The 13,760-nt window shown below is 38.7% G+C and overlaps 1 protein-coding gene across 1 annotated transcript; it reads right to left on the bottom strand.

The window, feature by feature from the left end:
• Nucleotides 1-704: 704 nt before the first annotated feature.
• Nucleotides 705-1,896, bottom strand: LOC131041148 (heavy metal-associated isoprenylated plant protein 23). The gene is made up of 3 exons (XM_057974132.2): nucleotides 1,724-1,896; nucleotides 1,553-1,628; nucleotides 705-1,465 (listed from the first exon to the last, which is right to left on the bottom strand). Exons 1-3 carry the CDS (start codon nucleotides 1,799-1,801, stop codon nucleotides 1,170-1,172), a joined length of 450 nt encoding a protein of 149 aa, XP_057830115.2. The 5' UTR covers nucleotides 1,802-1,896; the 3' UTR covers nucleotides 705-1,169.
• Between the last annotated feature and the right edge of the window lie 11,864 nt (nucleotides 1,897-13,760).

Below are 13,760 nucleotides of genomic sequence, written 5' to 3'. Positions count from 1 at the left end.
TTCAATTAACCTTTAAAGTGAATACATATACTGGAAGGAAGAATGAGACTTCTTTCTTTTCAAATTGAACTAAGATAGGTGATGTTCTTAAATTCTTAACTACCCTCAATTAATTAATCAATAACTAAATCTTAAATTTTTGGTTTTTACTACCGTACCTATTAGATTTTTTATACAAAATGAAAATCAAGGAAAACAGTAAAGACTAATTGTCATTGAAATCACCGTACATTGTTAATATTGTAGCCTCACTATAAAGCAAGAGAGAAAAACCTGAGTGCAACAATTCTGTAATTAATTACCATGGAAATACTCCTAATTTGGAAATTTAAAATTAAACTGCGATCGAAGTAGCTTTGAAAGATTTGTTTCAAAGAAAATAGCTGTTAGTTTTTTTTATTAAGGAAAATAAATTAAAGATATAACAATTTTAAAATTAATTCTGATTAGAGTAACCCTTGGAAAATTATTTCACACTGATATAATCGATAAACTGTAAAATCATGAAAAAAATCCCTGTTACAATTTTAAGAATTGGCTGCCATTGAAGTAGCCCTGAAATATTTATTTCGCAGAAAACGGCTGCTAAATTATTTAAACAAAAAGAAAATGCATGTCATTAAAAGTAATCTTAAGAACGTAGTTGTCAATTTAATTCTTCTACAATAGATTGATACTTTTTCATTAAATAATCGTGGGCCCCATTCGACAAGAAAGTGTTTATATTTCATTGTAGAGAAAACATCGTGTATTATTCGTTACACAATCTTTCCAAAACTGATACAATCTCTTCATACAACGTACTTCACTGGTTGCGTATACAATGGCAAATCCTACTAAACTGGCGCTCTACCCCACCAAAACAAATCGGACTTTACAAAGCTTGGCAGGAGCCACTTGCCACTTCCATCCTGTTGTCCATGTTTTTTTTGCTTCATCCGCTTCTTAGCTCTTCCGCAGGAAACAGATCCATTTCACTTATTTTTTTAAAAGTATATTTTTCTATAACCGTACAGCATATGTACATCATTCATACTAACTGTTGTTTCCCTGTTATTATATAGCAGGAACAGAGTAGCGAATTGAAAACAATGAATTGAATTGGACCAGTAATACTATACAATATTTGTTATATACATAGTTGAATATAAGAGAGGAGAGAATGGAGTCTACATAATTGAACAAGCGTTCGGATTGTCGTCGCTGAAGAGGGAGGTGTATCTTTCGTCAGTTCTCTGCGGATTGGGAAAGGTGGGGTCCACGTTCCTCACATAACCAGCAGGAGCTTTCTTATCGTAGACCTGAGCAGCATATGGATAGTAAACCAGATTGTAGGGCTTGTATGGCCACATCTCTGCTTTTTTCCCCGTCCTTCTTCTCACCCTCTTCAACACCTTGTTCGCATCCACGTACCCCGTCACCGTTACTTTGAATTGCTTTCGATCCACTTCCAAGGATCTCACGCCTGCACTTGCACTCAAATCATATCAGTATTCACTCTCATACACGAAACAGATTTTAAAGAAAGGTGTTAATGAATGTTAGTCTCTACCTTTCATATTTGCTAGCGACTTCCTCACTTTTCTTTCGCACCCCTCGCAGTCCATAAGTACTCTCAACTCTACCGTCTGCAATTGCATAACATCAATGGTTAATTAATAAGCTGCTTTATTTTCTTCATGGCATATGACTTATAATGACAGAACAAGAGAAAATCAGATACCTGAAACTGCTTAAGCTTCTTGGTCCGCCGAACAGTTGCTGCTTCCATCAAGCTTTCTATAAGAGCCATGGCACCCATATTACTCAACTCTCAAATAAAGACCAAGCAGATCTTTCAAAACAAAAAAAAAGTGTGTACTCTCGTCTTAGAGAAACACATAAAAAGGATTAATGAATAGATCGATTAGAGTGACGAGCAAAACGATCACTCCGCTCTCAATTTATAAGGAAGGCGATGTGATGCAGAGATCTGGATAAACCAATCACTTCGCTTTGAGCTCTATGAAGACACGTGTCTGTTTACTAAAGGCTGAAAAGAAAAAGTGAAGATCGAGCCGTAGAAAAGTTACGTGGCGGCAGGAGAGAAAATGGGCGGAGATGGATAAAGAAAATATGTGTTGCTTGCTTCCGGGAAGTAACAGGATACTTGTCCAAGGGCACAGTTATTGGAGGTACAAAATTTATTTTAGATAGACTCGTAGACTTCAACGCAGGAATGGCAGGACATAACCGTTTAAAGAGGTCAAGTAAATGAATGGCGGTCATTTTCAATGCATTTCGGTGGCACTGGCTTCTGGGACGATAATATTGTAAATGTAACTTGCAACTTGATTTCCCATTTTCTCAACAGACATTCATAGGAAGTGCACGTCTTCTTCTTGTGAACTTTCGTTTTTAAGGATGTCCGTACACTTGTACGAGAAGCTGGCTTGCTAAAGAGAAGGAGCCCACTTTTTCACCTCCGGTGTATTAAATGGTTAAATGGACTGAAAAGAATTATATAAACAAAGCTATCTAAATGAGTGAAGTTGTAAGTAAAGCCAAAGTCAAATTACAGGTAATATGGCTCGAATTGAGTAACCAATCCACACGCGCCACGACTTGTAAACCCGCGTTGTTTGCATAAGTTTTAAACGGTCCAATGGTGAGTTGCGAATGATTCCTATTTTATAAGATAAGATAGTGTCGGTGCATTTTAGTTCAATTTCTTCTTTTCCAAGAATACTCAAGAGCACACGTGTCCTTCAGTTGTTTATCTTTTTCCGTTTATATATTTCAGTAGAGGAGTAAATTCTTCCGTAGACTTCAATTAGGAATCTTTGGAGAGAAAGATGAATTCCCATTTCCACCGTCATTAGTTTACCTAGTTTTAAATTTTGTTGAGGTCTAATTGAATTTAAAATTTGGGAATTGGAATAAAGACATATATAATATAAAGATGATATTGTACAGTTCGTTTGATGTTTTTGATTAATGAAAAAGCAGGTTTTGAAGGGGGCCCCGAAACCCTTTACAAGCAGAACTTAAACAGCAAAGCTATGAGAAACAGAAAGGAACAGAACCATAAAGACCAGCGGAAAACCGAAGAAAACCCAAAAAAGTCCCATAAAGCCAGCAGGCCTTCCAGCAATCAGATTTTTTCCAGGGCTTTAGCTAGGGTGTTGCTGATTTCATGCAACTCTTTGATGTTGTCTTTGAAGTTAGGGGGATCCTTCGCAGAGGCAGCCACAACCTTCTTGATACTGGCCCTGGTTCTCTTCACAGTACCACCCGCTGGAGTAGCATCACCACTTCCAGTCTAGATGGTCTCCTCCTCCAGGTCAAGATCCACGACCGGTTTAGGAGTGCAGGTATGATCAAAGACCTTAGCCATATCCTCCAAGTTTTTGGTGACAGCAGAGAGGATACTTGGGATAACTCCCATCAGATTTTTCATCGCTTTTTTTCTCTCTTCCAGCTATTTTACCTTGTTCTCCATTTCCTGCTTCCAATTAATTTGCTCTCTATTTTCATCCTCCCTCTTTTTATCTGTATTTGTCCCTTTCTTTTCCAGGTTTTTCAGGGTCTTGTAGGTCCATCTATCGAAATCCATTCTAGCCTCTGAGAGCTTCTTGAGGTTATCCAGGATAAGCCCCTCACCAGCACTTTCATTGTCCTTGCTATCACTGTCCTCAGTCAGGTCCTTCTCGGAGTCTTTGTTCATTTCCTTCTCAGAATTCACTCTGGTTTCCTTGTTATCCTTAGGATCCCCTTCTTCCATCAGATGGCTATTGTCCTTACCAGGGCATTCGCTAGGGATGGGGATTTCTTGACCGGGTTCAAAATCACCGCTTTCTTCCTCATTACCCAGCTCCTCGTCCTTCCAGTTGTCTTCATCGTTGGATTCGTCCGTCTCCATACCGCTGCTATCCTTAACAATGTCCTCTATTTCCAACCCAGGGGCACTTTTCCTTTTTTTGCTGGATGACGCCTTCTCCTTGCTAGTTTCTCCCTCTTCCATCTTTCTCTTGCCCGGGGAAGCGGAAATCAGCTTATTTTCCAGTAGGGCGAGGGTTTTGCAATGCTCATAGATAAGCAGAAGGAGCCCGCAATGGAGAATCGGGCTGGAAGGGTTAGTCCTGTGTTTGTTGAGGGACTTGGAAAGGGACCGAAAAAAGTAGTAGGGCAGAGACACCTTTTTGTCGTGTCTGAAATGGTTTAAGAGCACGAAGTGGTAGGTGTGGGCCCTGGAGAAACGACCTTCAACCATGATGTACTCCATGATTGCATTCAAAACCCAACCCCACAACTTCTTGATGTGTGCAGCTTCGTAGTAGCCCCCAGTAGCCTTGCCTATTTTAGCCCTCTCTTTCTCTTTCCGCAGGAACAAGTTAACCGCATTGTTGGAGACTTTGAGGTCTCGAAAGAAATTAAGCCCAGTATGGGGCATTCCGATCATAGTGGAAATAAACCCAGCGTCCAGCTTAAACTTAACTCCATAAAGTTTAAAAGAGCCATTAGACCAGTTTTCGGAAATCTTAGAAACGGCTAAGTTAACCCTACCTTTGTCATAGTCCTCAAGCTTCTCCATGACGCTGGTAAGAGAGCCCTTCTCCAATTTTGCCCAGACTTTTGGCATCGCTTTCCAAGTCGACGTGTTGTCTGGTTCTTCCCGTCTTAGGTCTCCTCCCATCTTCAGATACGGGCTATCTGCTTTATTTCTCTGCAAATTGAAACCTTCTTTCACGGTGTTGCTCAAGTTTTCGCACTGAGTAACCCACAAAGCATGCGGCGATTTATTAGAGGTAATAGAAGATCTGTCGCAATGCCAGGTAATGATGGCCTTTCCAGCAAGGCATGAATGATGCTTTTTACTTGTCATGATTTAATTGTCCTTCTCTCCCCGTATATCGATCTTTTCTGAGGATCTCTTTAATATTTAAATTGAGATCCTCCTCGTGCCAAATCATTTCAGAGTCAGAGTTAACTCCAATATTTGCTAAACAATCTGCAACATTGTTTTGCTCTCTGAAGGCATGTTGAATAATAATTTATTTGAAACTGGCAATGATCTCCCTAGCTTTCATGATGATATTTTCAATAGACTAAGAAGGCTCTGATTCCCCCTTTAAACACTTAATAATATTAAGTGAGTCTCCCTCAAGCCATATTTTATCATAATTTAAATTTTTGGCTATAATTAAGGTGTTCAAGGCGACAGAGGCTTCAGCAAAATGGCTAGTTTGATTCCCCAGAGGACCAACCACCGCCTTAAAACAACTTCCAGCAAAATTCCTGACAATGCCCCCATATCCAGCTTTACCCGGATTCCCTTTAGAGGCTCCATCAAAGTTAGCCTTAATCCATCCCTGCGGGGGAAAACACCAGACAAGTCCTTCTCCGTCAATCTCCTTGCTAGTAGTAGTGGTAGAAAGGTTCCACCTGTCTTTGAAATCATCTTTAGCAATAGGTCCCTGATCAGTGCAGTAGAGGCATTCAAAAATACTCCTAAAGATTTTATCTGCAACCACTTCAGGAATAGCCCTTTTATCCCTAAAAATCTTGTTGTCGCGTTCTTTCCAGATATTCCAAATAACAATCGGCAGAGTAAGTCTCCAGGTCTCCACAATTTTAGGATTAGAATTAGGGCAATGCCATTGAAGCCAAGTGTCACAAAGAGAGTTCGGGAAGACCCAGCTCAGGTTCCACCTAGTAAGGATGATTTTCCAGATATCCTAGCTAAAAGTGCATTGATTGAGAATATGGCAAGTTGTCTCTTCTTCCCTACAGCAAAGAGAACACCTATTAGGAAAAATAATACCTCTTTTATGAAGATTGTCCAAGGTTAATATCTTATTTTGAATGAAAATCCAAAAGAAAATATTGACTTTAGGAACTAATTTCTTGTTCCAAACTTTAGCTCGGATGGGAATATCTTCCACCAGGACATTGTGAATAGCCACAGCAGAGGAAACAGAGTATTTCCCATCCAGAGTTTCCCTCCATATCAATCTGTCATCTTTGTTGTCTCTAGGGATTTTAGCAGAGAGAGCAATCTGAAGGAACTTGAGACCCAGGCACTGCTGGCTAAAATCAATCCAATTCCCATTTCTCCAGTAATCTCTTACCATTTCACCATACCTGCTTTTGAATCTGTCTTTCCAATCTTTAAGGATAGGAATTTCCTCCAGAGGTTTATCCAAGATCCATCTATCTTCCCAAAATCTTATTCTCCTCCCGTCCCCAAGGTTCCAAGTTCTGCCAGTAGCAGCCCAGCCTTTAGCTAATTACACAGCATTCCAAATGGCAGATCCATCGATAGTGAAAGAGTTGTCAAAGAATTCTTCCTCAGAAGGTTTCATATAGAGATATTTATTTTTCCATATAGAGTTCCATTCTCTTTCCTCCCCTTTGAATCTCCATATTTGTTTGGCTAATAAAGCTTTATTCATAGAACCAATGTTCTTTAAGCCCAGCCCACCTGAAGCCTTAGGGGAACAAATTTTATTCTAGGCAATAAGGGGAATTTTGTTTTTAACTTCCACTCCTAACCAAAGGAACTTTTTTTGGATTCTTTCAATGGCTTTTGCAAACTTTGAGGAGATTTTGAACAAGCTAAGAGCATACACAGGAAGATTTTAGAGAGTGGCTTTGAGTAGAGTGACTTTACCTGCTTGACTAAGGACAACCTCTTTCTAGCCAGCAAGTTTCAAGTTAAGTCTATCTATTGGCTTATTCTAGAAGGAATCCTCGGGCTTGAGACACAGAGGAAACCCCAAGTAGGTAGAGGGAAACTCGGAGATGTTGCAGCCAAGAATCCTACCAATCCTTAGTTGCCTTTGGACTGGGGTATTGATGAAAAACAGAGAGCTTTTATCCCAGTTGATTTTTTGGCCAGAGGCAGATTCATAAGTGTTCAGAATAATCTTCATATTTTTGGCTTCCAAGATGGTGGCTTCCCCCATGGTAATAGAGTCATCAACGAATTGTTCATGACAGCAAACAACATTGGATGAAGAAGGTTTCAGACCCTTAAGATTGCCTTCTTCCACATTTTGAAGGATAAATCTACCCAGACATTCAGCAAGAATGATGAACAAAATAGGGGATATGAGGTCTCCCTGTCTGAGTCCTCCAGAGCTTTTGAAGAAATTGGATAGGGAGCCATTGACAATAACAACAGAGGAGGAAGTTTCCATGAGTTGAGAGCAGAGCTAGATAACTTTGTCACCAAAACCAAACGCTTTCATGATCCTAAGGAGAAACTGTCAGTTCACTCTATCAAAAGCTTTAGCCATGTCTAACTTTAGGAAGAATCCCTCGTTATTCGCCACTTTCAGGGAGTAGATATTTTCATGAACAGAAATAATGGAGTCCAAAATCTATCTTTTGGGGACAAAGCCATTCTGTTGGACAAAGATAATCCTTGGAAGAATATCCAACAACCTGGAAGTCAAAACCTTGGATAAGATCTTGTAAATAGAGTTACACAAGCTGATGGGTCTAAACTTGTTAAGAGAATTAGCTCTGGGGATCTTTGGGATAAGGAAAATGAAGGTGGCGTTCAGTTCCTTAAGAAGTCTTTTGGAGCCAAAGAATTCCTTAATACCATTGCATATGTCAGCCTCCACTATGTGCCAGAAGTTTTGGAAGAAAAACATGGGGAAGCCATCCGGACCAGGGGATTTATCACCCTGAAAGGAGAACACCGCCATTCTGATTTCCAAATTAGAGGGAATACGGGATAAGAGGTGGTTATCAGCTTCCGACAAGATAGGAGGGATAGCTTGCAAAAGGGTGTTTTGCTTGCTGAAATCCAGGTTATCCACTTCACCCAGCAGGGTACTGAAATGCTCAAGAGCTTCCTTCCTAATGTCGCAATCCTCTGTTAGGACACCTTTATTGCAGGTTAGTCTAGATATTCTATTGGCTACCCTATGCTTAAGAGCAATTAAGTGAAAGAAGTGGGTGTTTTTATCTCCTTCCTTCAGGAACAAGGCTCTGGATCTTTGTCTCAGAAAGTCTCTTCATTAGAAATGATGGAGTGGTATTTAGATAAAAGATCATTTTCTGCCATCCTAAGATCTTTGGTCAACCCCACCTCTTGGATTCTATCCTGAACATCCTTTATTTCAGCTTTGACTTGAATTTTGTTCTTGAATATGTCCCCAAAAATCTCTTTGTTCCAGGTTTTAATTTTGGCTTTTATGATGTTGAGATTTTTGGCAATTCTAAAAAGAACCTTTCCCTCCACTTCAGAGTTCCACCATTCAGCAATGCAAGCTTCCAAAGAAGGATGGGAGAGCCAAGTTTTTTCAAATCTGAAAGGGAAGTTTCTCTTTGCCGAAAAAGAGTTGGCCATAAAGAAGATGGGGTAATGTTCTGAACCAATTTTGATAATAGAAGCAAGGGAGCAACTATACTTAGAAAGCCAGTCAGGAGAGATTAAAGATCTATCAAGCTTAACTTGAATCAGATCAGCTCCGGTTCTTCTATTGGTCTAGGTGTAATTGATGCCCTGGAGATCCACATCAATCAGAGCTTGGTCATTAATGAAGTCCATAAGGTCTTGTTTCCCGTCAAGATGTAAAGGTATACCTCCCATCTTCTCATCATCTTTGAGTGGGGTATTGAAGTCTCCCATAATAATCCAACTTTGATCAACAAACTGGATTCTGTCAGCCGCAAGGCTTTTCCAATATTTAGCTCTCCCATATTTGGTATTAGGTGCATAGACATTGGATAGCACCCAGACAAAGTTGTCCTTAATGTGCTCAAGCTGAACAGAGGTCCTATTAGAAGCAGAGATGATTTCCTTACCAGTAATGGTTTTTTTGTTCCAAAAAATCATAGTTCCTCCAGAGGCTCCCTCCAAGTTAGATCCTATGACTCCATTTTCCTTGAAAATTATGATCTTTTCAACTTTTTCTTTTGACATCTTGGTTTCCTATACAAGGACCACATCCAGATTATGATCTCTAATGATGTTTCGTAACGCATCCTTCTTATGAAGGGCGTTCAGCCCTCTGATATTCTAGGATATTATCTTCATAATTTAACTGGGGATATGGCTGACTCAATGGAACACTATGTTCCATCAGCACGGTTCTTCCAGCTTTCCTGTTCCCTTTGATGTTTTAGGGATGGTCTTCCCTACTTTTTGTTCTGACTTCCAACATCTGCCTTTTTCTTGATCTTGCTTCTAGTTGAGATTCCTCCATTTAGTTCCTCCTTGTTCGATTTTCCTTCTCTCGATCCGAATATCTAGAGATTCGCATCCAACAAATCCACACTTTGAGAAGGGGTTTTACAGAGAAGAGGCTTTGGGCTTCCATTGGTTAAAAGCAATAAAGGCTTAGAATCAGAAGGGTCTTGAGCTTCATTAAAGTTTTCTTCAGCCGGTTTTGAGAGTGAAATGGCTGGAATGGTCTCTTCCTTCACCTGACTCACTAATCCAGCCTCCTGGTCCGAAATGGAATCTTCCTTCTCCTGGCTAACAAATCCAATCTCCTTATCCTCTGGGTTTTTTTATTGTTCAACTCAATACCTTGCTTTGCTTCTTTAGAGCTCTCTGGTTGGTCATTGGAGCAAACACAATCTAGTTGGTCATTACTGCTACTCCCATTCCTCTTAGCTTCATTCATAATATTCGTTATGTCTTTATTTTGGTTACACTCAGTTGTTGATGAGTCTCCTTTTTTATTTATCGTTTGTCAGGTCTTTTTGTTCTTGATGTTGCTATCAGTTTTGATTTCCTTGTTTTTCTTGAGTGGACATGATTTAGCCCAATGCCCCGATTTTTTGCAATGGAAACAAGCAAACGGTAGAGATTCATATTCAATAGCTTGGGACCATTTTCCAAGTTTTGAAATAATGTCTATGGATTGAGGCAAATCTGTCATTTGATTAACATTTACGCAGATTCGAGAAAAGACTAACCTTGATTTAGCCGTCGTCATCAAGTCGATCGACAAGAGTTCTCCAAAGGATTTCGCAATGCCCTTGAAAACATCCTCATTCCAATGTTCCAACAGAAGACCCGGGAGACGCGTCCAGACTGGTGCGGAAACAAAGAAGGATTCGTCGAGGATGAGATTCGAGGCCCATTTCTAAAGAGCCAGGGATGACTTGCCAAGCATCCAAGGGCCTTCGTAGAGAGCTTTATTCATATCTCCTTCAAAATTGAAAGCAAAGGTAAAAAACCCCCTAGGCAGCGCTGCCACTTCCACTTGTCCTTTAACAAGCCATTTTCTCCTTATGAAAATCCTAACATCATCAATGTTAGGCCTAAAGCTAGAGAATCGCCCTACTAATGTCATAAAGAGGCCAACTAAAGTCATATCAACCACTTCGTCTGGAACAGAAATAGCAAATTGTCCAGAGGCGGGTCTGAAATGTTTCATGTTAGAATGTATTGAGAAAGAGATTTAATGGTTCGAATTCACTTTGTTGTGGATTTTTATTTTGAATATATAAGAATGATTGATGGAGAACTAGGTATTGGAATACTATCAAAATCATTAATATTTTGTATCAAACAATGAATTAAAAAAATATATATTATAAATATGTGTTGTCAATAGTAATTTTTTAAAATAATTAATATATGTAGAATAAGTCATTAAAAAAAAATCTACTTTTGCCACTATATCTATCTATCTATCTCTCCTTTCAATCTCTATACTTCACTCTCTCTCACTCCATCTCTCCCTATTACTCCTCCTTTCTATATATATCTACTTCTCCTTTATCCTCTCTATTTTTATCTGTCCCTCTCCCTCCCTTTCTATCTATTTATATATATCTATCTCCCTCTCTATATATATCTATATCTCTCTCATAGATAGTTTCTCTCCCTATCTCTCTCACTCACATGCACGCACACACATGTGCACATGCACACGCACATGCACGCATGTGCACACACACACACAGTCTCTATATTTATCTCTCTCTTTTTTCTCTCTTATCTCTAATTATCTCTCTCTCTTTCTATTACTTGTCTTTGTCATTATTTTTATCTCTCAAGCTTACCCCCTCCCTTATTCACTCTATCTCTCCCTCCAAATCTCTTGCTCTCTCTTTGTTTCTATATCCTTTTATCTCTCTATATATCACTTCCTGTAACTTTGTCTATCTCTCCATTCCCCTCTCTTGTTATCCCCCTCTTTTTGTCTCTATTTCTCGCCCCTCCTCTTCCTGTCTTCTTCTATCTCTCTCTTTCTATATATATTTATCTGTCTCACTCCTCTATCTTTCAAAAGTTATATCTATCTCTTTATCTCTCTCTTTCTCTCTCTATTTGTCTCTATCACTTCCTCTTTATATATCTCTCTCTACTTCTCTCCAAATATTTTTATCTCCTCTCTCTACTTCTCTCCAAATATTTTTCTATCTATTTTTCTATCTTTCTGGTTATCTATTTTCCTCTCCCTCTCCCCCTCTGTATATCACATATCTCTATGTCTCTATTTCTCTATCTCAACATCTATATCACTCTATATCTCCCTCCTTCTTCCCCTATATATGTATACCTCTCCATCTCTAGATCTACCTCTGTATCTCCCTATCTTTACCTCTCCCTTTACCTCTTCTTATATCTCTATCTCTTCTTCTCCCTCTTCCTCTCTCCCTCTATCTTCATCTTTGCCTCTATCTTCATCTCTCTCTCTCGATCTCTAAACAAGTATCCATATATCTATCTATCCATCTCTATCACACTCTCTTTTTTTTCCTATTATCTCCCCGTATATTTTTACGCTGCATTCACCCCCTCTCTACCTTTCTCTATATATCATTTCCCATCTCTATTTTTATTTTTATATCTCTCCCTCTATATAAGTTTATCTCTTTAATTTCTATCTATTCCTCTCTCTTTATCCATCCCTCTCCTTCTCCTTATATCACTCTCCTTCTCCTTCTATATCTCCATCTCTATCTTTTATCTATATCTCCTCGCCTCTCTCTTTCACTCTTACCCCCTTTATCTCTCCTTCCTCTACCTATCTCTCTATATTTCCTTCTCTCCCTCTCTCTATCTCCCCCTATCTCTATATATCCCCATCTCACCCTCTCTCAATTGCTTCTTATCCCCTACCTATCTATCTATCTCTACCTCCCCCTCCCTTTATCTTCCCATACATATCTATATCTCTCTATGTCACTCCCTTTTCCTCTACATCCCCATACTTCTCTTTCCCTCTCTCTCTTTATATCTCTAAGCTCTTTGCATCTTTATTAAACTATCTCTACTTCTCTTCATTTTTCTCTCTTTATCCATCTATATATCTCTCTTCCTCTCCCCCCTCTATCTATATCTCCTTATATATCTCTATCTCTCTATCACTCTATCTCAACATCTATATGGGTAAGTTCACAATAATGGTTCCCACTTTCACCCACAAAAGAAAAACGAGATGGAAGGAAAAAAAAATTGGAGGGGGTTCAAGCAAAGTGGGGGTGTTCAAATGAACTACCCTTTAGGGTTCGAGCGAACCCCCCACTTCGCTCAAACCCCCTCTTTCGAGTGAATCACCTTTAATGCTTGTTTATGTCATTTTTTAATTATATTGGGTGGGTTCGCTCGAACCCCCCTTAAAAGGGAGGGTTCGCTCGAACCCCCCTTCATTCGAACCCCTTTTTTACACTTCTCTGAAGCTTTCTACATTTTTTTGCAGATTTTTGGCCTTCAAACCTCTGGTTGAAGGCTCAAATGGAATGGTCTTGACAACCCAAAATTTAGTATGTTAGTTTGTGAAGCAAGCTTTCTAATGACTATAATTTTATTACATATTGAGTTTATTATGAACTTGTTTTTTTAATTTTACCAAACTTAGGTTTTTCACTGAACATGAATTTCTCTATTCAACATACTGTGAAAAATAGTAAACTGATTCAAAAAAATTCTAAAAAATATCTATGCCCTAGGTATTGATATCTTCTTTCTAAGAAAAATAAATAAAAATTGAATTTGGATATATATACAACAAGTTATGTGTTCAAATGTACACCTATGTCTAAAATATAATTAGTCAGACTTCAAAACTTAATAAAATGAAAAATATTCAACATATCACTATAAAACCAACTGCAAGCCCTGGATACTGATGTTACAAACCAAAATTCGAAAGAATTGAGTTCTAATAATTTATAGAAAAAAATTTATGCATTTCGGGAGGCACATCACTCTTAAAAAATGTAGTTTTCTATAAAAAACTAATTTTCGAGGGAGATGGAAAAATTTTATAAAAAAATCCTTTAAAAAAATTGAAAAAAATATATATAGAATCTTCAGAAAAAATGCTACAAATCACTAATTTACATCATCTTCAAATTCTTCATAGTTTAAAATTTATAGTTGTCGGAAGTTGAAGATTATTTTAAAATTGTTCATCTCAATGTCAAAAGTGGCAAAAAAGTGGGAACCATTATTGTGAGTTCACCCATATCTCTCTCCATCCCTCTATCTCCCTCTCCCTCTTCCTCCATGTATCTTTATCTCTTCCTCTCTATCTCTTTATCTTTATCTCTCCCCCTCCCTCTCTATATATTCTCTCCCTATTCCTCTCTCCTCTTATCTTCATCTCTACCTCTATCTTCCTCTCTCCTCCACTATCTTTAGACATGTCTCCCTCTCTCTATCCATTTGTCTCTCTCCCTTTTCTTCCTATACCTCTATATCCATATCTATTTGCCTCTTTATCTCTCTCCATATTTCTTCTTCCATCTCCCATTCTATCTCTATCTTTTTCTCTCCAGCTTTCTCTACCTTTACATCT

The sequence above is a fragment of the Cryptomeria japonica genome, chromosome 5 (genome assembly GCF_030272615.1).
Source record: "Cryptomeria japonica chromosome 5, Sugi_1.0, whole genome shotgun sequence".
In the NCBI taxonomy this organism is placed as follows: Eukaryota; Viridiplantae; Streptophyta; class Pinopsida; order Cupressales; family Cupressaceae; genus Cryptomeria; species Cryptomeria japonica.
The sequence above is the reverse complement of the archived record's forward strand: the minus strand, read 5'-3'. Positions and strand labels throughout refer to the sequence as shown.

What these genes read in the sequence shown, in the direction of transcription:
- LOC131041148 (XM_057974132.2), bottom strand. Translation starts at nt 1,801, where the DNA reads ATGGGTGCCATGGCTCTTATAGAAAGCTTGATGGAAGCAGCAACTGTT. An exon ending in AGAAGCTTAAGCAGTTTCAG is followed by an intron (nt 1,629 to 1,723) that starts GTATCTGATTTT and finishes ATGCAATTGCAG; the next exon opens with ACGGTAGAGTTGAGAGTACT. An exon ending in GTCGCTAGCAAATATGAAAG is followed by an intron (nt 1,466 to 1,552) that starts GTAGAGACTAAC and finishes GTGCAAGTGCAG; the next exon opens with GCGTGAGATCCTTGGAAGTG.